This window comes from Apis cerana, linkage group LG7 (genome assembly GCF_029169275.1).
Source record: "Apis cerana isolate GH-2021 linkage group LG7, AcerK_1.0, whole genome shotgun sequence".
Lineage (NCBI taxonomy): Eukaryota > Metazoa > Arthropoda > Insecta > Hymenoptera > Apidae > Apis > Apis cerana.
In genome coordinates this window covers 2,965,430-2,992,780 of record NC_083858.1, presented here as the reverse complement: position 1 = coordinate 2,992,780, position 27,351 = coordinate 2,965,430, and the positions used below count along the sequence as shown (strand labels likewise).

General features: G+C 33.8%; 1 protein-coding gene and 1 long non-coding RNA gene across 9 annotated transcripts in view; one reads left to right on the top strand and one right to left on the bottom strand.

Moving 5' to 3' along the window:
* LOC107998451 (RNA-binding protein Musashi homolog 2) overlaps positions 1-27,351 on the bottom strand; it is a 177,844-nt gene that overhangs the window by 49,513 nt on the left and 100,980 nt on the right. Inside the window, exon 1 of one of the 8 annotated variants that reach the window (XM_062077657.1) lies at positions 9,238-9,379. The exons of 6 other annotated variants lie outside the window; for them this stretch is intronic. In XM_062077657.1, coding sequence (XP_061933641.1) covers positions 9,238-9,269 — 32 coding nt within the window. In that variant the 5' untranslated portion in view covers positions 9,270-9,379. Of the gene's footprint in view, positions 1-9,237; positions 9,380-27,351 lie in introns of those variants that run through there. One more of the 8 variants, XM_062077660.1, reaches the window with a different exon arrangement.
* On the top strand, positions 8,453-14,663 carry LOC107998453 (uncharacterized). The gene is made up of 3 exons (XR_009830695.1): positions 8,453-8,527; positions 8,798-10,463; positions 11,600-14,663. It is a non-coding gene; the product is annotated as an uncharacterized LOC107998453 (long non-coding RNA).

Here is a 27,351-nt window from a genome sequence, read left to right as displayed (position 1 = left end):
TGACAATGAAATTGGCGGACAATGAAAAGGACACAGGGATTATACGGTACGATCGTTCAAATACTTTCTCGAATTGCACCACGAAAATAATAAGACGTTGGTTTTACAAGCGGATATATTTTTTTTGTGTTCACAAATTTCAGTGTTATTTTTATCGAAATAAAAGACGAAGAATAGAACAAATATATATATATATATATTTTTTGAATTGAATTTCGTAACGAATTAAAAATCGACGAATTATTTATTCGATATATGCAATAAATATTTTTGCTTTGTACTATAATTTTGTTAAATATAGATTTAATATAGGAATATTACTTTATGGAATTCGAATTAGAATTATTCCAAATTCTGATAAATTGAAATGTTGTGAAACGAATTTCACAAGATGCTGCACCAGCTTAGCTTCTAACGCTTTCCGTGGAATACTAAACAACTGTTCTTTTTCGTTTCGGTGAACCACATTCGAGCCAGTGCGGTTGTCCAAAGAAACACCGGAGATAGATGCTTAGCTGACAAGGAGCCAAAGGTATAGAGTAAGTACGTATACGTGTTATCGAATTGCTAACAGATGCGTCGGTTGCAGTAAGAGAATGTATTTATAGAATTGATATATTTTCGTGGTAACGCGTGTGATAAGTCGTTTCGATTCGATTGTAAATCACATTTTATTGATTTTTCGAACGTGTATATATATATATATTTCAGATATGTATAACTCAATAAAATAAAGATTGAGCATCGTTCATTTTACACAAACAGTTCCCATCTATTTATATACATAAGTTTTATAATTTTATCTAAGGTAGAGAGAATTCTTGCATTCTTGTTACTTTTAATGTTCATTAGCCGCGAGTGCAACGATAATCATCGAATTTGATTTGATATTTTATCGAGCCGATAACCATCTGACGTTTATTAGATTCCATCGCCAATTCCCCCGAAATTTATGCCGACAGGTTTAATAAACGAATGTACGATGAATTTAAATTGAAATGCACCAGGGTTATGTGTCGAAAACAAGCATTTTGAAAATGGCGCGCTTTCCAAGCATTTCGTAAATGACTAAAAGGAATGCGCGAACATAGTAACTTCTTCAATCGTTCAAATTTACCGCTTTAAGTTTATACCGCTGAATAATTCAGGGAATAATAATTTTTATAATATTACACGCATCAACGATTCTTTTATAAATCGAAACGGTATCGTGAACCGCAATTGTGGGAAACTATTTACCCACAGATCTTTCTCTTTCTTACGATTCGCCGTGATGAAAAATCGGAAATACGGGAGAAATATCGTTTTCATTTTTATGCGTCCTGTTGGGAAAACAATGCGACGATACGCGAACGAGGACAGGAAAACAGCTTACGAAACTTATGGAAATATAAAAATTCAAACGCGCAATTGGATAATTGAATTTCGTGATGTAGTATCGAATATATATATGAAATGTTATGAAATTTTATTCTCGAATTAATTTTTTGTTCAAGCAAAGATAATCATTTTTTTTAAGAGATTAAAAAAAACAGTTGGATAAGAGATATGTAATTCCGGATTTTTTAAAATCTTTGAAAAACGAACAGGTTATCGAAAAAATTAATGTATTCATTTTTTTCGGATTAGGATTAATTGATGATGATTTTTTCATCACTTTTTGAAAAAATAATTGAACGATGAATAATAAAGTAGATCGTAAACATCACGATAAATTATATATTGTGATAATTTTATTAAAATAAAACTGTTGGAAATTTAATTTGAATTTCACTTTTTATCCTTGACGATAGGAGATGTTAAAAATTTTAATAGACTTTCCTATTTTGCCTTTTCCTTTCCATTGCACGAAATTGAAAGAAATCGTTATTCTCTTTATTCCTTACAATTATAACAACTCGATGTAAAAATAATAAAAACAAATTGAAAAGGAGGAAATTCTAGGAAATGAGATTAACGGTAAATCGATAATATATTTATTTGTACAACACAGTTATCCCCGGTATAATACGCAACGGACCAATAACGTAGATTTAATCAAAGAAAAACACCGAGTTCTCGAAGCAAAATCAGATTTACGATAAATGACTTTTAAGCTCCTCGACGATCGTTAATTAGGCAAGATTGTATTAATGCAATTACCATCCACCACCTGATTTACAAGAACAGAAGAGGGAACACGAGCAAACAGTGGATCCCCCCCCTCCCCCAAAGTAATTAAAAAGAACCACATCTGAGATAAAACTTTATTCCGATCATTTTATATACCCGCCATTATAATCTTCTTATCGCAACATTGGATTATTAATTCGTTTACCTGTCCTTCGTTAACCGGGATATGCAACCATTATCGAATGAATAATTTTCTTTTATACCTTTATCGCTCCTCCCAATGTAATTTCATTACGCCGAACGAATCCAACAATAACAATAACTCCTTGAATTGACTTGAATTTTTCAAGCGTCGATCGATCCTTGAAAACACGCTCCTCTCCTCCACGAATCGAGCAGTATTCCTTAACACGCTTTCGGGGGAAAAATATTTCTTGAAACGGTTCTGGCCACGTCGCGTCGAGGTTTCGACGCTCGATCGTGACACAGTTTAAACGTGAGAGAAAAGGGAAAAGAGGAAGATGTATACGTATGCAAGAGGAAAGAAAAGAAAGGAAACTCTAAAAAGCGTTACTTTGAGCTTTCGAGGGATGTTCATCGAAATCCATCAGGCGCGCGATTTTTATCGCCGAGTATCGCGCCTCTTTTCCTTCTTTTTTCTCGATGGCTTTCAAGCGCGACCGTTTTCCGGGAGGGGCTGTGATTTGGAACGGGATGAAAGAGAGAAAAGGAAATAACGTGGCGGCAACTCGAGACAACTTTTCGTTGCCGGACGAGTCCTCGTGCGGAGAGGAGGCGCGGTTGTCGAATGACCTTACTCGGCTCGAGCGTGATTCAAATGCGTTCACTCCAAGTTTCTTAACTAGTACGTGCTAGTGTATAATTCTTTCAAGACCTAGAAAGGAAGGAAATTTGATTTTGTTCGAAGGTGAAACGAATAAGTCGATTCTCGAAAAGCATTTTGATCGCGTCACGTTACCGAGTTACGCAAGTTGCTGTAACTCGTAACGATTTAAATCGATACACGCTGAAGGCCGCCTGTTCGATTTCGAGAAGCGTACTTCGTAAATGAAAATCCTCGATTACTTCGCTTCAAATTGATCGCTCAAATTGATCAGGAGAATTTTTAAATCCTTCGAGGAGCTAAGATTTTCACTCGACAAAGGGATAAATTCACTTCGTCTTTTAATTAATGATGAATAAGCGAGATTAGATTATCTAAATTAATGTCATGAAAAAAAAAAGAAATTTCGCCATAACTTCTGATAATTCCAATCTTACCCAATCTGAGAAGATTTGCCAAAGAGACCATGAACCGATTCCAACGATGCCAAAAAATACCGTGACAAAATCATTAATGGAGCATCGAAGTATAAATTTACAGTTCTGGTTATTTGTCGTACATCGCGTGTTAATTTAAGCCGTAAAATTAATGCCCGCCCAAGTCTGTTTTATTTCTGACTCGAGCTTTGGCGTGAAAGCAACTTCTCGCGAACGAATCTTAGGAGGCACGAGGCAAAAACCTCTTTTCCCACGCGCGAAATCGTTTGAATTTCCCGCGCGTAACTTTGCGTGTGAATTTTCAACAACGAGCTTTAGGCGTGATATCCATCGGTAATATAGAAATCGCGTTTTTCCAGGCGAGTAATTCGAACAAACGGGAACCTACGCTATCGTGGCGAATAAATCTTTCGAATGCGATCCCGCCGCTCGATTCGCTTCAATTCGGTATCGATTATCGATTGCCAGTCGAACCGAAAGAGCGGTGCTTCGCCAATAAAATAGAAAAGTCAACCGTCTCGGTCCAACGAGCATATGGCGACGAGTGCGTGTTCCGTCTACTATAATTTGCTTTCAACATCCTTGATCTTTATCTTGAACGCTGCATGCTGTTTCCATTTAATATCCTTCGCGGGCTCGAGTGAAAAATAAAACAGAAAATGTCGCTATTTGCAATTTTGACGCTAGCGACATTTAAACATTTTTCAATTTGTCCAACTAGCGCGAGCTTTTTCTGAAAAAGTGCGAATACCCTGACCGAGTTTTATTTAGTTTTTAATATTTTTTTTCAATTTTACTCGTTACGGTGTACGTTCGAATGAGAATAAATGGATATATTTACGAAATGTCGATTGTGAGGTACGGGGAGAATGTACAGTGAGAAAATTGGTTTAAGAGATGTAATAACGAATTTGAATTTTAAAAAGTCAAAAAATAAAAAGCGAAACATTCGAGCTATAATTTTCGCATAAATATATCGTACATAGATAATTACAATCGAATTGAAAATAAATTATAGATATATATTTTATAAAAATACTGTTCCCATCTCAATAAACTTTCGAATTAATTTTGCACATTTTTTGCATATTTTTGATAATTGCAAAAATATAAAATCTTTGTTTTGGTAAATATCGATTTAAATTACGCGCTTACTTTGCTTTCTTCTTTTTATTATTATCGTTAATAGTAATTTAATCCTTTACAGAATTTTGTCCTATGTTGATATCTAAAATTTGTTACACGAGGGGATTATATTTTTTAATCGATAAATAAACATTAGTTCTATAAATTATGCAGCCAATATTATTATAATTATATAACTCCTACGTATTTATATACATATGGAATTTGGATCTCTCGCCTACGGATACTGCTGAAAAAAAATGAAATTTTATATTACATTTCGCCCACATCAAGACAAAACGAACAAAATGAAAATTTAATTAAAGAGAGCATAAATTAACGTTTCTAATTTCAAACATCAATTTTAAATATCACAATGTCTACGTTTAATCCCTACGATAAATACCCAAAATTTTCATCATATTATTTCTAATTTCGTTAATCATTCAATATAAAATTTCATCATAATGATAGATTTATCGAATATCCCATTGGAAAGATAACCAATTTTTAATATATACGAATATACAAAAGAATATTGTCATAAGATTTAATCGATTCTGAGAAATCATTTGACCGTAAACGAAATTTGTGTCTCTAATTAAATGGCTTCCATTCTTGAGATCAATAAATCAGACCTATAAAATTTCTCTACCGAACTCGTGACATTGATTTATTTCCTTTCGATTAGCCAAATTGTGGATGCACCCGGTATACATATATCGAGAAGAGAAGTTGAGCTCATTCGCAGAGGTTGTAGATCAGAAGAGAATTACAAACAGAGCGAAAGAGACACAGAATGTAAGAGAGAAATGGAAGAAGGAGAAGGTAAGAGAGGAGTGAGAAAAAAGGAGAGGGACAGGAACAGGAGTGAAGCCAGAGAGAGAGAGAGAAGCCTGATAGTGCGCCACCGTACGCCACCACGTGCATCGACCGAGGTCTTTGTCACTGGATACCACCGGTAGTCGGTCGATTTCTCTCCCTTTGCTAAGCTACTTTTTGCACACAATGTCCCGGTCCGACAGCCAACCAATCTTATCTGGCGTATCGAGCGATCCTCTGATCAAGATATCAAAAATAAAATTTGCCAGAATCGATAATTAGTCGCGAGAACGAATAAAATATTTCTATTTCTTTTTTCGATAAAAAATTCACTATTTTAATTGATCCCTTGCATATATATATATTATAAATAAGAACGAATAAAATTACAAAGCGAAATCGGTCAACTGTGCGCAAAGGATTAAAAAACGACTCAGAGACGAGGAATAATGTCTTTAAAGAACGCGAGGTAAAGAAAAATTTCCCGATATTTATCGGACTGATGTTGGAGTCACAACAGAAGTGAACAGCGATGACATCGAAAGCACCTCGAGCGCGATTCTCCACCGAGGCAAATAATCGAGCAGTTGTGGCGATGGCCAGACTCGCTTTAAAAGCATCTGACGATGTCAGTGATGGACATTTATTGACACAACATTCGCGGATCGTAGCTGCCCGCAATGGTTATCGACTGCACAATGACGGATATCCACTGGTCGAAGAAAACACGTGACTCAATCCCTTTTATTCATTCTCTTTGTCTCGCACACACAGCATCCATCCGGCTGCGCCGCGCAACCAGACTCTCTCTTTCTCCATTCTAGCAAAACCAATTGCACGCTTCTCGATATAACTGGCCTATCGTCCAAACTAATTACAAACTACGTTTTCCATTGAGAAACAAACGTTCGCTGCTCTCCGATCTCCGTTTATTATGCCGTTTTTTGTCAAAGAATCGTGTCCAAGAATTGCAGGAAAGGAACGAAAGCGAAAAATTGCATGGTCAATCTTCGACGTGCTTCTTCGATACCTTCGGGACTCTTCGACAATCTTCGTTCACAGGTTGTCAACTTTCTGGTAAGAATCCAGTACGACGTTTTTTCGTAAAATAAAATTAAAAATTTTTGGTGCTAAATTTATTGAGTTTATGAATTCTCTATTTTTATAATTTATATTGATTTTTATTGATAAAAAAAATTATAATATTTTTCATTATAGATACTATTATATATTTTTATTATTGGTACTTTCAATATTATTCTAATTTTAACTTATCAAAATTTGAAAATAAAATTAGTATCGAAAATAGAAACGCAATTTTAACTTTTTCCTATCTTTTTATTAAAACATTTTTTCGCGTATAGATTTATTACTCATTATAACCTATAATTATATATTTTATGACTACGGATATAAACGAGCGGGCAACGCGTTAATTAATTATGAAATATTTATGCAAAAATGTGAATTCCAGACATCGACAATTCCACGATTTATCGAATCAATGATACAAATACGCGATAAATATTCGACTAATGCAATGACGAGGTTGTAGTTCCCAAGGAAGCCTCACCGAAGAGATTTGCATCATTCGGATTATTCAATTATGCGTCTGTATTTTACCCTCTTGCATAGTGTATAGATAATAAAATCATTTAATTTATTTATTGCGATATTATTCACATTTATCTGGATTATTAAATTAATAACAAAAATTCTAATAATTAATGTCTATGCACACCGGCATCAGATGGATACACAGATACGCATTTTTTCATGGTACAACTGATTATGACTCATTGAAACAATAGGAGAAAACAGCAAGGCTTACGTTTCAATTAAAACTTTAGCCTTGTACGTCAGAGCAACCATGTTCAGCTTCCTCCGCCTGTAAACTAAAAAGTTTTGTTTTCTACCGTCCCACTCAGTACAAAACAATCCTTGAACATAAATTTTTTTCAATTCACAAAGTAAAAACAAAAAGAACGGTCTATTCAAAATAAATTTTTGGAGAAAACAATCGAAATCTAATTATTTAAAATAATTTTTATTGATAATAAAATGTAAAAAAGTAGCACAAATTATCATTCGTCTAATTTATGATAAAGATAATTTATGATTCGAAAATCTTTGTCTTTAAATTTAAAGAAATTACTAAAAGAGAGAATTTTATTTTATTATCGTTGGAAAATTGTCAGAAATTTTAAGATGGCTTCAAGATGATTTAAAATTTGAGAATGAGAATAAATTTATGTTTGTATCGCGTCTGAATATAATAGTTACTTGTACCGAAATTTAATTATAGAATATGATTATAGATATTTACAAATTATTCTTGCTTTTATGGCATAAAAATGCCAAAAATAATACAATCGTTTATCTCATTTGCACTAATATATTATAAAATATCGATAAATTTTATAATACACATCTATCATCATCGTCGTATATAGAAGTAAAATAATCGCAATTATTTTATTTTATTATTATGTAATTATTTATAATAACTATATTATAATTATTTGAAATAATTTTTTTGATAATATATAATTATCTATAATTATATATATATATAATATATATATATAATTACTTATAATAATCAGTAATTATAGGTAATTACTAACATTCTAACTTATAAAACGGAAATCCATTAAAATAAATATAAATTCGCGTTTAAAGGAATAGCTAACCTTACCAATTAGATAATAGTACCAATAGTCGGTTGCTTTTTCATCGTCATGACAACCAGGTTAAAGAATATCGGAATCACGAGGATCTAACCTAACTGCAAGCATAACGGCTCTTGTGTCACGCTACTTCCCTTTCCCTGTTTTCTTCCCCTCGCGAACCATGTCGAATTGATGTATTGCATTGCTAGGACAACAGAGAAGACTGTTGATTAAACGAAACACAATTCACGAGATTCAAATCGCGATTCAATGAATCCTGCAACGTTTCTTACTTTTCTCGCAATATTTAACCTCTCTCATCCCCCCTCCTCCCCTCCTATTCTCTCTGGCTGTCTGTTGAGCGAAAAGACAGTATGGCGGAACGATCCCCGTATCGTCGTTCGTCACGTGAACTTTTCTGTCAACTTTCGAATCAGTCTACTCGTAGCCATTCTCGTTTGCACACGATTGATTTCCTGAAACCAGCCAGCAAGGGCTCCGCACAATCCTCGTAGGTATACACGCGCATATCTACACGTTTGCACGCAGTACATATATTGAGGCAATAAGAGCGACAGAGAGCGAGAGATACGCGAGGGCAAAAGTGCGATAGAGAAAGGGAGAGAAGAAGCAAAGGGGGAAAGGACAAAGCGTCGACGCGCTCGAAGTTCGGACGTACCTCCTATCCCGTAGAAACGTGCATACATTCCTCTTTCTCTTTCTGTTTCTCGGTCCGGCGTTTTCTGTCTCACAGACGTACGTCCCATCTCTTTCTCTCATTCCAGAATACGTGCAACATCGAACACACACAGGGACACACACACGCGCGCGCGCGTATCGCGATGCCAGTTGCACGCGTTTTTTCCTCTGGCCGGTTTTCTACGCGAAATAAAGCATGGGCACAAGATCAAATACGCAGGCAACGTGTATGTACGCGAAGCTCATTATCAAGCGATTCGAAGCGAGCATGACAGTCGAGCACGACGAAAACAAACAGTCCAGGATGAAAGGGTTAACGCGAGGACAGGAGAGAGAACATGAGCATGAATATGAATACGAAAACACGATGATCGAAGCGTGTGAGATGCAGGAGAACGAACTGCATATTCGCTGCTAGAGAAAAGCCAGTCTTTCGTATGGTGAGCGACATACAAAAAAAGGACAGGGAATCGCTGTCGAACGACTTGAATCGCGAGAAAAAAATAAAAACTAGTCACTTGCTTACCCTACTGCCGGAAAAGTCGTGTAAGGAAACATTCTTGGACGCGGTCACTTCCAGGATCCTCGTCGTTTGGTTCTCAACCAGTATCTCCTTAGTTCCTTTTCTTCTACCTTCTTTTTTGCACTATGTTTCGATGTCACAAGTTAAACGAAACACACACAAGCACACGATTTGATATAGGCACACAAGTTCAAGGTCGTGACGATACAAATATAATATAACCACGACGTATGCACGATCGTACGAGTTCCTTCTCGGTACCGCCAAAACAACCACGACCGGCTAATCTTCGCGAAACCGCACACCAGCCAACTGCCGAGCGTTCGAGACAAAGGGACTGTTATGCCGGTATTCGACTAGCGTTGCCTCCGCAAACGGAGGGACGAAAGAAAGGAACGCCGTGATGACAGCAACGAGTTGCCAGTCAAGACCGGCTTTGACGCGGTAACAGCACCCACGATTGATAGGACGCGAGTCACCGCGAGACCGGAAAACACGAGAAACGCACGCCGGCTACTCTGTCTCCCTCTCTCATGCACTCTCCTTCTTTCTCTCTCACTGTCTCTCCCCCTTTCTTCTTTCCTCGACAGTTTTGTAGGTTAGTCCAAACGACCGGCCAGACGATAACGGCGTCGCTGCGCGTCTCTCCAGTCCTCGCACTTCACAGTGTGGCAGCTGTGCGCTCGCCTCCTCGATTTGTTGGTGGGGGAATCGTCGAAGGTGGAGGGGATAGGCGAAGGGATCTCTAGCATGGAGAACCGACCGCACGGACCGACGACGAGTATAATGTCGGGGGAGGGGGGATTGGCCGAACCAAGGGATACACTGCGAAGTAGGGGTAGGTTAGGTTGGGACACCTGGAGGGAGAAGCGAGCGCACCCCTATGCGAACGCGGCCGTGGCGCGTACTACGAAACAGGCGCACGCACACGGAGAATGTACGCCGGTTCGCCAATTCCTCTGCCCTTCGCTAAGAGACTCCACGCCTCGTGCTGTTCGACGCGGTCGAGTCCAGTCTTTGCAGTGGTGCTCACTAAATACTTCCCAACTTCGACTAACCGTTTGCTTTAACGATGCTGATGAATATCGGTTTTCCAATTCTGTACGGTTCACAAGTGGCGAAACTTTTCCTATCCCGTTAATAACATCTATTATTATTGGCATTGTCTATTGATTTATTCATCATTTCACCAAATAAACAAATGAGTGTTAACAAAATTCATCGTGCATGTATGTATCACAATGTGATTGTTTCTCTATACCGAATAAAATTTTAATAGACTTTAAATCGGGAAAAATGAAATGTGTAAAAATTGAACGATAAATATATATTATCCGATATACGTCGAAGTGTTAGTAGTTTCGCTATTTCGAAACTGTATATACTTGCGTTTATTTTGATGGTACGATAGTAGATGACCAAGATAGTTATGTACGTCTATCGCATACATATACGTATAGAGAACTGTGTTTCTCTTGCTTTCAAGCCCTTTTACGAGGACACTTCATCTGCCGAGGGCTCTCGTGTTCGTGCAACGAATTACATTGCTGGAGACGAAAAGAATTAAGAATTCTAATTGATGACACGCTTTACGCTCGTTCGAACGTATGTATCACGCATTTCTGCTAGCTCGCTTCTATTACCGACATATTCGAGATTTCGAGGTCGCGAATCGAACGAAATATACGAAAACAGATTTTTAGGTTAACTTTTTCTATGAATTTTTTCTCGCATCAATTTTCAATAAAAATAGAGAAATTTGATATTATTTCAGTACTATTTAGACACGAATTTGTTTTGTTATGAAAATTGATCCACCAACAGGTTAAATATGGTTTAAAAATTAAATTCACATTCGGTTAAAATATTCAATATCGTATCAACGTAGATCGTATGCCAATAATTCGTATACTTATTTTCTCCGAAGACAATACAGTTGGAACGTATAATACGCTTTTCCGGAAGCATTGTTCGTTCGTTTTTCACGAGGAAAAACATTTTTGCAAGAAGCGATCAAGAACGCCTCGGTGTTCCCCGACACGTGCGCTTTGACACAAAGGGACGTGGGTTTGATGGGGAAATCGACATCAGACGAGGAACATTATGACCCAACGTCATAACTTATGCAACTGTTTAACACACATGGTTCATAGATACATGAAAGGAAGAGACTAAACAGAGGGAATGAGTGGGAAAATAACGTCTATCACTATACATGTATTTCTTCAAACTCTTTTTCTCGACAGTACGATTATACTGCCTTTTTCGATTTTTTTGGGATACTGCCTTCAACAAAAGGAGACTACGTTTGTCTATGTACCTAACTTGTCACTGTAATGTAACTTGTGGTTGCATTTTTTCTCAGGTCTTGTACCGGTCTCTTTGCTAGAGAAACGTACGGTGGAATGTCAAGAGGGCAGGTCAGGATCGAGACTAGCTGGCCGGTCTCCAAATCGTTATCCAGATTCTGGACGTGCGTGCCTCGACCCAAGGTAAATGTGTCGGCGTTATTTGATGACCATCCGTCGGCAAACTTATGGGGCATGAAAAAGACTGCGAATTTTATATCGCAAAATATAATCATCTATACCACGTAGAATCAACTAACATAGATGAATGGATCGAGCATTCCCGATCGAATACGAATGAAAAATAATCTTTACATTTTAAAAGCACAATTCCAGATTTTATTTCGAAAATCCGTGAATGAAGATCGAACAAGCGCATTGTTCCCATTGTCGATATATTTTTCATTCAATTCGCGGATTCAATTCGATCCGGTGTCCGTCGATATTACGAATATCGATACGATATTCAAATAACACGGATACGCGTTCTAACCAATATCTAAATGGTGCAAATGTACAATATCACGGCTTTAATCTCGCGAAGTACATATTTACTCGTTTATTTCCGATCGTGTGTAATTACTTAAAGAATCATTTTTCGCGCTTCTGTGACGATACTTGGAGGGACGATATCACATTGATTAATGGTTTTTCTGGCGAATCTTTAAATTGGAATTGGAAAAAACAAAAAATAGAAACGCTAGGTGGCAGGATCTCGTTCGATGGGAAGAAGAAGAGAGAAAAATTTTTAGATTCGACAGGGACAAAACGCAGGAAGTACTCTCGGACTTCCTCATCCGGGTAACATGAGGCTCGTCGAGGGTGAGGGGGCAGGCTGGGGTGAGTGACACAGTCGTAGTGCTTCCGACGTCGCCGGTTGAAACCTGTAAGTACTCCCCCGTTTCGTTTCCCGACTTCGAGACACCGCGGACGCGCGATTTTATTACGTAAATTGAATTTACACGACACGACACGACTTGGCGCGCGCGATCGATTCGCAAGCGCCATCCTTCGGGAGATAACTTGGCGAATCGAGCTAACGAAGTATGCCGTAATTGATTTCTATCGAATGGATACCCGGAGGACGTTAAAAGCTTCGAATCGTGCTATCCGAAGCGAGCTATTCTCTTTGGGAATGTTCCGATTTTGATGAATGCGCGATAAGGAAGTTTGATCGATTTTCGGGCGAAGGATTAATTGCGATAATACGAAGGGGGAAAACATTGTTACAATTTTCCTGCGATAACGGCGCTATAAATAAGGATCTAAGCGGCGCTGTCGGTCAAAGGTGTATGTATATATATATATATATATATATATTAGAAATAGGAATTTATTCGTATCGATAAGTAATGTTAAATGTTGTATTTTTCTTGAAATATTTTATCTAACGTTTTCTTTTATTTTTCGTATCGAGATATCGGTTTGTTGATCAATTTCATCGTTTGGAATTTAATCAGTGGATACGGGTATCGTTAAATATTTGCATTGTTAATACGATATCATTTAAATTAATATACATATCAATTCAAAACTTTAAACAATTGAATGCAATTTAAATAGTTGTTTTATTAATTGTTGCATTACGAAAGAGAGTTATAATTATCGATTCAATGTCTAATGCTTTTTTTATGAATATTTAAGATGGAAATAGATTGTTTGACACTCTATCTTTCATCATGTATCATCATGTTTATTTGTTATTATTGCTATTAACATTAACAGAATTTTCAAAAAGGTAACAGGAAAAAATTAATCGCTAATGTTAAAAATTTAAATCGAGAAATGTAATTAATGAAAATCAATTAATATTATTTTCAATAAAGCTAGAAAATAATCTAAAGTTGAAAATTAATTAAAAATTCGGTCATATAATTTTCAACAATCTAATATTTAGTTTTTAAACTTCTTTGTTTTAAGTTTTAAATTGAAAAATCTAGAAGCACTCTAATTTATTTGTCTTCCCAATGGCGATACAAAGAAAGTGACAAAATTCCAGTTTCGAAGAATATTTTAATAATGAGAGCAATAAGAGAGCAAAATCAATCTTCAAAATTTATTTTTCTGAATTTCCAATACAATTTCAATTTCAATATTTTTAATTTAAAATTTTACTTTATCTCGTTTCACTCTGTCACCTAGTGGAGATATTTAAAAGAACGAGACGAGACGTATTAAAAACTTGTGATATCATTTCCTCAAAGTGATATTTTATCAGAAAAAATTGCTTCATGAAAAATTCATTTTACTCTACATAAATATAAACTTTTAATTTAATAACATTCAGAATTTTCGAATAAGCCGAGTTTCTTATAAAACAGGGTTCCAATATTTTAATTGTTGTTGACTGTAATAAATAAATACAAAAATATCGACTTATTTATCAAGTTTAATTCCCAATTTAATTCGCGTTAGATAAAACAGGAAATGCAAATAGCGTGTGACAGAGACAGGCTCTATTCCCATCTTGCTTCATCCAACGCATATTTCAATTGTTTATAACTTAATAAATAAACTTTAACTGGCATTTTTATGTAAGTTTTATATTTTAGTCTTTTAGAATCGTCCTTCCATGAATATATTAACACCAGAATGTCATAAATCTTCTGGATCTGGTCGGGTCGGGATTCCGAAAGTTTGTAAAATTACCTGCTATTTTGGGTATCCAAAATTGTAGCCGGTCCGAATTCGGTTTAGTTCAGAAATTTTGTAGCTATGCAAGCAGAATGCTTTTTCTATCAATTTCAACGGTCAAAATTTCGTATTTTCTAAAAAAAAATGACGATACAACGCATACATTTTCTATATTTCTGCATATTTTTTGCTGCATGGGTAACAAAAGATCATTAAAAAAAAATTTATCGGCAAATAAAGAAGAGGAATTTGCCTATACATAGTTTATATTTACTGTTAATACGTTTATTGTAATTGTAAGTCGGTCAGAAACGATAATGTTGAATCACATGTTGTTAAAACTAATCTTTAAAGGTACATTCATTTTCTATCCGTCTTCTAATTACTGTCTTTCGACTATCTACGTTTATTTCTTCGACGTTAGCTATTTAATAAAGAAATTATAATTAATCAAAAGATCTAATTTCATACGTATTCTTCAAATCAATCTTCAACGTACAAATGTAAGGTTTTGATCAAACAAATTTCTCGGGTTCATACACATATTCATTTTTTCGCTGTACATCAAAACGTCGAATCGTTGCACGAGAGATGAACGTTTATAATTTAGTTAATATCGAGTCAAATAATGAAAGTCATCTTCTAATGGAGTGTGAAAAAAAAGTATTTAATTTTATTAATTAATACCGGCCATGTTCGGTATGAAAAATTAATTATCTCGTATATGTGCAAATGTGAAAGACTGAAAACAAACTGTGAATTTATTACAACTTGAAATTGTATTACGACGATGCTCAATGTTTCTCGGCAATTAACGTTTTTCTTCATTTCTTCGTTATATTTATATCGCTGTTATGAGCACGTAATCGTTATTCACTCTTCGATATTTCATACCATGCATAAAACAAATCGTGTTTAATTAAGCAAGTTATTTTATTATATAAATGTATTAAAAGATGGAACAAATTCTGTGTCGATAAGAATATTTTCAAGATATTGAAAAACTATTTTTTTGATACTGTATGAATTGTTATTAAAAATTTGTTGAACGAGTACGATGTGGAAGGTAATTTTTCATTTTTCGTGCATGAAATTTTTTTAACCAATGAAATGATTATAATTATAATTTTTAATTAAAACTTGGAAGTTTTCACTTTAGAGTTAAAATAAGGTAATCGAAATTGAAATTAATTGCATCAATTATTCATCACAGAAATATGCAAATTTTGTTTATTTAATTGCGGTATAAACGTCTGTTATTCTATCTCAAAATTTATAACAATTTGAATTCTTGAGGAGGGCTTTGAAAAAATTTTTCGATCAACAAAGATTCGTAAAGACTTTCACATTTAATTATCTGAAATCTTTAATTCTATGAGGATTTAATAATAGACGTTTGAAATATTCTGACGTTCTAGAATGCGTGAATTGGTTTAATAATATAATAAGCTTAAAAATGAAATAAAAAAAATTTCAATATCCCTCAAGTATTTTTAATATTGATAGAGAAAATGGATATTGATAAGATCCATTTGAAATGTAAAATTATAGTAATTTTTCACAATTTTTCGTTGTGTTTTTCATCTCATTTTTTTTTTTTTTTCATTTCACGATCATTCCTTCTTCAAGAAATTTTTCAGACATCAATGAAATTTATTATATTCCAATATTTTTTATAATTTTTAAAGATATATACGTAATAATAATCTCAGAATAATTATTTCAAATATATGACGAAGTAAAATTACGAATACAGACATTTGAAATTTATTTATATATGATCAAATGGATTATTATTATTATTATTTGTTTATGCCAAAATATAAACTTGAAGAGTGAGAAAAAAAGAAACTAAAACTAGAGAAACTAAAAACTGTAGATCCAATATCATATGAATCCATTGTATAGAATAAAATTTACAAAAAATTATTCTGTGAATGTTTTATATTTGTATAAAATATCAATACAAATATCTATAAAATGCATAAGAGAACATAGAATTTTATTCATGATATCCCATTTAATTCGATCTCCATTTTTTAAATCGGATTCATTCTCCGATTATTTAGAATCAAAATAAATTTTTATTTTTTTTTTTTTTGTATCAATTTAGAAAACTTAAAAAATTTGCAAGTTTCTTAAAATATTTATACTTCATATGAAGTTTCGTAAAATTATTTATCTGACTTTTGTAAGATTTTCTAAATCAAAAAAATAAAAGGAATATTTTTGGATTTAAAGTTTCTATTAATTAATTAAGTTAGATTTAACTATCTTAAATTTCGTATTATTTAATCCAATATTTTCGTATGATCAGAAAAATTTGATATTACAAAAATGAAATATGAAGCTTGATAAAAAAAAAAAAGTATTTTATTGGAAAATAAAGATACATGCAATTACTTTCCATACTATTTTTTATATTACTTTATTTAAATGTTCATTCACGACTCCGCCAATGCAATATGTTCTACAGATAAAAGTAGAATTAAAATATCATGTAACAAAAAGTCCATAAATACTTTATTAAAAAAAAAAAAAAAAAAAAAAAAACTAAAATAAAAATATGAAAAATGGTATAAAATCTGTAAATATCTATATCCATTTTAAAGTGTAATTCGCTTTTATGAATACAAATCTGATATCTATGAACTATTAAATTTATTCGACAGAAAATTCATATCATCATAATGAAAAATATGAATATTATTTCACATTTTGCTCCTTAATGAAATAGAGTAAGAGAAACAACATTATTTATGCATTCTTTACATTTAATAATTCACATTTTTTTATAACTTCTTAATGAATTGTTAATCGTTTATAAACTTTTTTCCTACTATCATGTACTAGTTTTAATTTTAAATGATTTTAACTAATTTTAATTAATCTTTTTCGATCTCCATTGAATCATATTAGCACGGTTTACTATATCTTATATATTGGGAAGATGTTATTACGATATTATGTAATATTTATTAATATGTTATTAAAATATAAATTATTATTACAAAATACACGTACTTGGAATTTAATTATAATTAAAATAAGGAACTGTAGAAACTGACGAAATAAATGCCATATCCATCTTCGTGATACAAATCCTACAAGTTTGATTTCATTAAACTTTTGAATATATTATAATTATTCAACTTGTATCAACTTATATTTTATGAACATTATTACAGAGAATGTGGAACTAAAAATAATAATAATATTTATCGTGTACTATTTTGTATAACTTTACCTTTCACATATTTTTGTTAGCATTTATGATGTTTTGACTGACGTTTAATTTTATTTTATAAAATATATCGGTGAAATTTGGAGAAAAAAAAATTTGGGACAGCTTGTATTCGTTTATCGAATTTGTTAATAAATAAACTAAAACGTTTTTCAACAATATTGATATTATAAAGCATTTTTCATAAATAATGTAACTTTTGCAATTCTACATATGTGACAATTTAATTCATTAACAATAATTTAAATTATTTATTGCTTATTATTATTGCTATTATTATTCATTCACAAAAGTGAATGATAACAATGTTTATTAAAATAGATGAATGTTAAGAAAATGAATGATTTTATTAATCAAAAGATCAGCATATTTTTAATGAATCACGTAATTATGCATTTCACTCCAATTCAAAGAAAAATTTCAATTTATAAAATATGCCAAAGATATAATAAAAAACAGTAGTAAAAATTCATATATTTTTGTTTTAATCAGCATAACACCTTGATAAACATTTCCCCAAAATATCAATTTAAATATAAATTAGCTAAAAATAAGTTTACAATTTCTGGAAACAATATGAGAAGAACAAATTGAGAATTTACATAAAATTGTGTTTATATCATATCTATCATTATACGATAATATTTATACAACAAAAAGAAGAAAATATCTTATTTACACGTATGTATATACTTCGCGAATTTAACAAAACAATCCCATATATTGAAGTATAATTTCTTGTTCATAGATGTCGCCAACATGTAGACTACAAAATTTTTCACGAAAAGGAATCGATGTAACATTGACGAATGTGCAACTAAATTCAGGGAAAGGAAAAAAAAGAATGGAAAATTAAAAGAAAAAAAGTTTCGTATCCTCGTAAACTTGGCAAATTTCTGCCAATATTATTTTTCCAAATGTAATAATAATCCAACAATCACAAAATCAATTTAATACGATTATTCATTTATATACAATCCTCTTCTCGATCTTCAAATCGAAAGAATTTCACGTATATATATATATAAATCCATGCAAAATTTATTTTCATTGATCGTGGCAAGCAATTGACCCAAGCAGACGACGAGACGAGGAAAATTTGCTGGCACGAATTTTGCAAAGAGTTTCTCTCCTTCCTTCGGCCGAGACGATTAACCGGCATGGTGGGGGAAGAAGGAAGAGGGGGCTCGCTCGTTCGCGAATTCTAAGCGGGCTCGGACACGACGGCCTCGATTAAATATCGCGGAAATTGAATCTATAAATTTTCCTCGTCCCCCGTAAATTTCGCGACTTACGGCGCGTAAACTCGCGCCACCTCTCTGGCGCAGCAACGTCGCCCCGTTTTCACCTAGAGAAGCGTGCAGATCCGTCGAGGAACGAGGGGAAAATAAAATGTTTGGGAGGAGACCAACACTGCTCGCGAAAACTGTCATTGTTTCGAAAGGTGGCGTGGTTGGAGCGCGATATTCGAAGATCGAGGCACGTTATTCGTCGATGTAGGATTACGTTGTTCTGCGTGAGATTGAAGGAGTAGCGAAGAGAAGAGAAGTGGTTTAAGAAGGATAATTTTTGAACGATTGATATTAAATAGAGAATACGAGATGAGGGGATATATCCTTTAAGGGTTTCTGAATCTTGAAAATAATTCAATAATATGGAACGAATAACAATCGACGTTATTAATCTGGAAAAATTTGTACAACGAATGGATATTGAAATCTTTAGAAATCCGTGATCAATTTTTCGTACAGGGTTAATAGAAATTGAGCAAAAAATGAATTTTCGTTGTAGAAAGTGTTTCTAATTTTACCCTTATTATTTTTAATGAGAGAGTTTACAACTTTTTGGAGAGTTGAAATAAATTTAAAATTTTTTGAGTTTGAAAAATGTTGGGGATAAAATTATATGCAAAAACGTGCGTTTTTTTTTGTAAACGCAGACAATGAATGTTTCACTGCATCCAACATATCATAGGAAATGTTTTCTAACTTTATCTCCAGCAAGAAAGTGAAAATACTTTTTGATTGAATACCAAGGAACGCGTTAAACGATATAAATTGTAAAAATAAACAATTATTATAAATACGATTCATATTTTTGAATAATTCACATTAAAAATCTACGTTTTAAAGACTGTCAGACTACAAAATTGGTTCTAGAAGTTACAATAATATATACAGTAATGGATTTATTGTAGGAAAAATTAATTTTCTCAATAATTTGACATGTGAATAGATGATTTAACAAAATTTAGACAGAAATGCTTTAAAGATATCAATCGTCGTATTAAAATCTCACAATATTTTAATCTCTAGTGGCTCAAATGGATATTGTTTCTTGGAGAACGAAATTAAGTTAGCATTTAGAAGAAATGAGGAACGTATTTTTGTCGGTTTGGTTCTAAATTGCGTTGTACAACGGAGCTTAAAATGAGGAACAATTAAAGAAACAATTAGTCGAGTTGGTAAATTATACTCTAAAACGGTCTGTTAAAATGTGAAACGAATAGCAATAATCTAAAATTTTTTTTTTTTAGAGAAGTTTAATTTCTCTCAAAATAATATAATTCTTACGAACCTATGTCTCTTCACGTAATAATGATATTTATCAATTAATGTTGAGTTATGAATTTTACATATCTCTTTGGAATTTATAATTTTATATCTAATAATTAGATGGTAAATTTATTAAAAAAGAAATTATAAAATTTATAAAATTAAATTATAAGTTTACTTTAATACTAATCTCATTAATAAGTTTATAAGAAGATGCATTAATAGCAGTACATAGAATCCCAGCTTGCTTTCAAATGGTGTAATCTTTTTAAAAATAGTTAATTGGGAAATTTTATTTTTATTCTAAAAAATGCATTTTTTTATTCGAGAAATTTAGATAATACGAAACTTTGGTTTCCTAAAGAATTTAATTCTAAATTTATAGAGCATAATATTCAATAGATATTCAATAAATGTTAATCGTAAGATTTACAAAGAGTCACAAATAAGTATCCTTATCCTATAGATGGATATAGAAAATTTGTCACATATAAATTTTTGTATTTGCTCTTTAAAATCTTTAAAAATCTTTCAATTATTCCACTTGCTTCAAAAAAATCAAAGAGAATAAAGGGTTTCATGTTTTATTTATAAACTTTTCATACAAACGTGTATAAACGTATCTTGAAAAACTCTTCAACGAGAAAATACACGACGAAAGATAGTCTGCAGATAATTAAACGAAGCTTACCGATGTCTGTTCGAAAAAATTTAAAGAAAACTTCTTATATTCGAAGCAAATATTTGAGACGCGGCGAAAAAGAAGTCAAATATCCTCGAGATTCACTCCTTTCTACCCTCCTCGTTTCATTCGTTTATTTACATTTAAAAAACACCATTTTCACGTGTCACGTGACTATAAATTTCACTTTACTTATATATTTCTCCCTTCTCGCGTAAAAATATACGACAATAATATTATTCCGATCGTTGGAAAGAGAAAGAGGGCGCGAGAAGAGAGAGCCAGTGCTCGAGAGAGAATTAAAAGGAAGCGTGGATGCGTGGAAAGAGAGAAAGAGAGAGAAAAAAAGATTAATTCTCGAACGATTAGAACGAGAGATGAGGTCGGTAAGGAAGGAAATCTCGAATTTCTCGGCATTCCGCGCATAAATAGGTTAAGTATGCGTTCCTGAAGGGGGATGAAGGAAACGGATGGAGCGGGATGGTAGGGTTGTAAGTAGTAAAGTACGGCTTGTGTCTGCCGAGCCGTGCCACCCGGTGCAACGTCGTGACGAGAATGCGTGCGCGAGAACGATTTCTATCCCCGCCATTCGCCATTTCGCGATTCACTGTTTACCATTCGCCGCTTGCATCCATACCACGCCCTTACCTCCTCTTACCACCTCTATTCCTCTTCGAATAAGAAAATTCGAAACTTTCGAAACAGATCGAAATTCTACTTCTCCTCCTCCTCCTTCTCGCGTTATTATTATCCGTATCAGACCTTGTAGACGCGACGAACCTCCTCGCGTGAAATCGAATCTCTCTTTCTCCGCGAGAAAGAGAGAGAGAGAGAGAGAGAGATAGATCGGAGTACGTCAGAAGGCGGAAACGGTTGAACATAGAGCCCGTGTCGATTCGGGATATCCTCTGTGTATTTCGGGGGATATATATCAGAGTTCGGAGAGGATCGTTACCAAAACCTTGTCGTACGGCATCGACTCGTATATACCGGCCCTGTTTCGAGCCTTGCGATGCCGTATCGATTCGAGGAGGCATAGAGACGGTGGAACGGAGAAAAAAGGAGACGGAGAGGAAGGGAGGGGAGCGAGGCGAGGCGAGGTGAGGCGAGGCGGCGGTGAGCCGATGAACGATGGAGGGAGAGGGGATAGGCGGAGGAAAAGGAAATAGGCAGAGAGGAAAGAATGGGTCGAGCGAGCCGAGGAAGGAAAAGGAAAATGAGCGGGCGGGGGGAGGCGGGTAGAGCGAGAAAGTAGTATTCTCCTCGCACGACAAAAGTAAGTACGGGGCCTTCGTTACCCTTATCGGACACCGGAACCAGTATCGACAGGCCTGGGGTCATTCCGATCGAAGTATCGTGGCCTTCGAGTACGTTCGAAGAAAAATCGGAATTAGGGAAGGTGGCCGGAGGTCGGAGGTTTGACTTATGGTCGAAGATCGAGCAAAAGTTGCATTCGCCTTTCTCGTGGATGGAAAAAGAGAAGGAAATACGTAGGGGAAAAGGAGAGAAAAGAAGAAAGAGAGAGAAAGGAGGAGTTAAAGTTGTTAGAAGGCTTGTTTTCTCGCGACGATGCGTTGAATAATAATCGGTTCGAATAATAGTCGAACCTTTTTCTCTCTCTCTTTCCTTCCTTTATCTTTCCTCGCGATTTATTTACTCGTGAATGGCGAACGTGTCGCGTGAAAGAAAAAGACGTTGAAAGGGTACCTCTTTTTTCTTCTTCTTCTTTTTTTTTATTTATAGCCAAGTTGATGGGACGAATGCACTCTTTAAATTCGCATTTCCGCGGTAAACGGAGAGGAACGAGGATCACGCAGGGAAAGGAAGCCATCCGTGTAGAGACGTTAATTCGAGCGTAACAACCGAGTCTCAAGATCTCGGCGTTCACTCGACATCGAGTTTTCGTTAACTTTCAACTTGTTCCGTTATTTAGCTTATTTCTCCAAAGGATTCTAACCTTTTTCTTTTTTCTTTCTTCTTTTTTTTTTTTTTGTAAATTTTCCCAAAACCTTCGTCGATCTTTTTTTTTTCTTTTTTCTTTTTTTTTTTTAGTTCTTGTTCGCTTTATTGTGGGAGGGAAGAGAATCGGTGAAATTGAATTCCAGGAATAATCACCGGGGGCTTCCGCGAAAAGGTAAATTCGTTAACTTTTGCATCGTTGTATTTGCTTTGCACCCCCATGGATGGGAAAATTGCGAATCGAGGGTAACGTTGTTTCTAGTCAAATCACGTTACACACGCGACCTATTTAGACAATTTTTAGACCATCCTTCACCTGTTCGAATATAATGTTCAACGGCGTGCCCGCGAATTTTTCGATTTACGGATCGATCAAAGAAACGAAAGTTTTTATCTTAAACGGAACAAACACGAAATTCGTATGAAAATATTATACGCGATAAATTATGATTATACATACTATACCCCTTGGAATCTCTGCAAAGGGTAAAAGTTTGAGATTTATAACACGAATGATTAATTTATAACTCTCGTAAGAACTTTCTTGGCTGGCGCTGAAACTGGAAACTGGAACGAAAGTATTTATCGAAATGCAATCTTTTTCTTAGATTCTCTCGAAAATTCTCCTCGCTCAAGATTTATCCATCTCGTTTGATTTGAAATAATTCAAAGAAAACAAGATTGTACATCGATGAAGATTCTATCTCCGTGGTGGTTCAACAACTTAACGGATTTTTAATTCGATTCAAATTCTTCTTACTTAAGAAGAAAAAAAATATCCCGTTCTTTCCAATCGATCATTATTAGCTTTATTCACCCAAAATTCCACGAATATTAAACGTCGTTAGAGAGAAAAAGAAAGTGAAACTTTTATAATTCAGTATTTTTCTCGGGCGAAATCGGTGCAACGTTAGGGAACCGTTGTTACGAGGTTGCGAACTGCTTTTACAACTCTCTTGGGGGCCGGAAAGAATCATGGTTTCGTAAACAGTGTGGCCCATTTCACCGCTGTATTCGGATTAAACGAGCTATATTCTAAATTCTATCGATCTCCCCCGTATTTTCTCGCATGTTTGCTCCTCGACGATTTCAGAGAACGATTACAGTTTTTTCATTCATCGTATATGGGACAGTGTACTCGTAATTATAATGTAATTAATCTCGTTATAACGATTCGATTCGATCCGACCTGCAAGCGTCGAGCTTGTTATCTCTGGCTGGGATAATTGAAACGAAAAGGAATTCCATTTCGTTCAAGTGGCCTCGCGATCTTCACGCGATAATTATAATTACGAGTATCGTGATCTGGATTGATTTCACACACAGGTGGGATTTAGTTTTTTCTTTTTTTTTTTTAAATTCGATATTTCTCTTATATGGTAAAATAATAATTGTATAAACGGGATGAAGGGATTCTATTTTGAGAATTATTTTCCCGCGGTGTCGATTTCGTTTATCCAATTAGGCGGTTTAATACAGAGTTTGTTATTTTGCTCGTTATTGTTATCTTGTAAAAAGGGAAACAATTCTATGAAACGTGATATATTGCTGCAATAATATAACTGAAAGGTCATGCGATCATAATCATACTTCTTGTGTCTTTCTATTTTTGGTTTTTAATTTATTTATAAGATTGTTACAAGTAATTATTGTTTTCAGGTATCAGACAAAGAGAAGAGAAATTCAAAGAGAAATAATTTTTTAATCAGACTAGTAAATATCTTAAATGATTAAAGTGATATTCGTTGAAAAAAGAAAAAAAAGAAATATATATGTAATTATATATCTATTTCAGTAAGATACAATAATAAAATTATTTATACATCTCAAAAAATCTTATATTTACATGAAATATTAGATTTGGATCAGGTTGCTTTCATTACAGATTTTGATCTCTAAATTATAGAATTCTTCCTTCCTTATCTTCCAGATACCTGTCCAACAGATTTCTAGAAATCAGATTTGGAATTATTGCTTGCATCAGAATCCTTATCCAGCGTACTCTTTCTGTATAACACATATTTAACATCTCTTTAACTAACATCTCTTTAACTCGCCATACATTTTAATCCAATGCTCAACACTATAATTGTAACAAATAAACAAAATTCGTGTCTCTTAAAATCGTTGTTAAAATCCTATATATCATGTAAAACATATTTAACATCTCTAATACCTTTAACTAAAATTAGTTTAATAGCTAATCCTCCAAAGAAAGAAAACAACAATAACCTTCTATACACCATTTTAATCCAACACTATAATTTTATATATATATTCACAATAATAATAAATAAACAAAATTCGTGTCTCTTAAAATCCTATATATCGTGTAAAACATATTTAACATCTCTTTACCTAAAATTACTTTAATAGCTAATCCTCCAAAGAAAGAAAGAAAGAATAAAACAACGTATAACTCGCCATACACCATTTTAGTCCAATTTTATATATAAATTCACAATAATAACAAATAAACAAAATGAAATTCAATAAGCCGTTCCCGGCGTGTCTCTTAAAATCGTTGTTTATCAACGACAGCCACGGGCGAAGGATTAATCGCGATCTAACTTTGGGATCAGAGTCTAGCAGTGGAACGCGATGAAATTGCAGCGACGCATCCTGGTTACGAGAGAACGTGGTGGAGGTCTAAAATAAAAGCTGGAGATTCACGGCGCAGTTGGCACACGCGTCGATTAATACTCGTATTAATAGTCGCGTATCAGGGGCCAGTGTCCGCCTCTAGTGGATACACGATACGAAATATTCGGCCGGGATTTTTCACATTTTGCGGCCAATGTTTCGAACGAGGCGTATTAGTTACGATACTAGTAGCAAAAAATACCAATATATACGTATAAATATATACGTGATCTTTCTCTCTCTCGAAATCACGGTACAAGCTGTTGAAAAAGCAAATCGAAGGGAAAGAATAAGATTTTCTTTCTTTTTTACTCGAAGCTTCGTGTTTGAGAAAAGAAAAAAGAAAGAAATTATTCCATCGGTGTATTGTATAATAATTTATTCGTTCCTAATTGGGAAATAGATACTTTATATTTTTTTCTTTGTATTTACCTTTACAGATTATTACTTTACTTTATAAAAATACAAAGTCGAGTTTTCAAATTTTCTCGAAATTAATTTTTAAAAAACGGAAAGAAAAAAAAATTATTCCGTATAACATTTTGACGTGATATTTTCACATAACAGAATTATCCGATAATTTATTCGTATGTAATTGAGAAACGGATAGCTCCACTCGAAAGTGTTATTTCTATTTATTTTTGCATATAGAATCACCACGCGGTCCTTGTACCACGATTTCGAAGATACCTTATGTATAAATAAATATCATATAATATTTTCGAAACTACTGGCGATACTAGGAAAAATATTTCACACAAAACGATTGAACGAAATAATCAATATAAATAGCTTTCCTCTGAGACGTACGAAGGTCAACTTTGTTGATACTTTGTTGATACAATTTAATATTCTCTCTCTCTCTCTAAACTTCAAGACCCAACAATTATTTCAACTTAAACGAAACACCCTGTATTTAATCGTAGCTCGATACGTGTTACAGGTTTATCGAGGAATCTTCCCGTGTTGTACATCGTCGCATATTTTAGGTCGACGTATCCACACCGTTCGATCTCTTCGCTATTTTATTCCTTACCGTTAGCCGGTATAAAATTGCGAGACGGATCCTCGGCTATTCGGTCGAAATTCGCGCGAACTGTAATTAAAACGCGGGGTGGCGCGCGGATCTGGCGGCCGTCAGAGTCCAACTATCGGGAATTTTTCCGTTCATTTCTCCTCGTATTCTATAGCTATATAAAAATATTCACGGCTACCTGTGCCGACCACTGTGATATTTTCGATTCGGTATATATATATATCGTTCGGTATTGCTTTAACGAGTAAAATACGTTAAAACGCGTGAGAAAAAATATATATATATATATATATTTTCGTACAGTATATATGCCTTCCTATATTTCCGTACGAGTAATTAAATCCTAACTGGTAATTTGTGTTTACGATAGAACGTACGATTACCTGAACTAAACGGCGAAGATTAAATGTCGTTAAATTTTCATCTGATCATTTAAATTTAAAGTAATTGATGCTAGAATTTTTAATTTTTTTTTTTAAATTATCGATCCTTATTATTAATTTCATTTTTATTTAGGATCAGAAGGTACTGGAAATACGCACAGGAATTTTAAATAATATAGAAAATTCGTAGAGAACTCGCAATGAAATATTTAATAACATCGAGAAAATCACTTGTCTTCGAATTGTACATATTTTTTAATTGTTAGAAAATTATGTCCTGTTACGTATTCCCAAAGAAAGTTACTCGTTGTCAAAAAATATAAATCTTTTTTTTCTTTGAATCGAAACGAAATTGAAGGAATAAATTTTATCAATAAAAATAATATTTTAATTTATTTTTGTTTACTTACAATACATAATCGTGATAAAATATAAAATTATATATTTTTCTTTTTTCAATCTCTATTTCGAATAATAGTTTATTATTTAAAATAATGTATTTTATGCAGTAAAATCTTTTTCCAATTATAATAAAATATTAATGTGAGAGTATCTTAGATACATCATGAATATTGTATTATAATTTTACTACAAGTATAGAAGAAATATAATTGATATTTATTATTATTTATA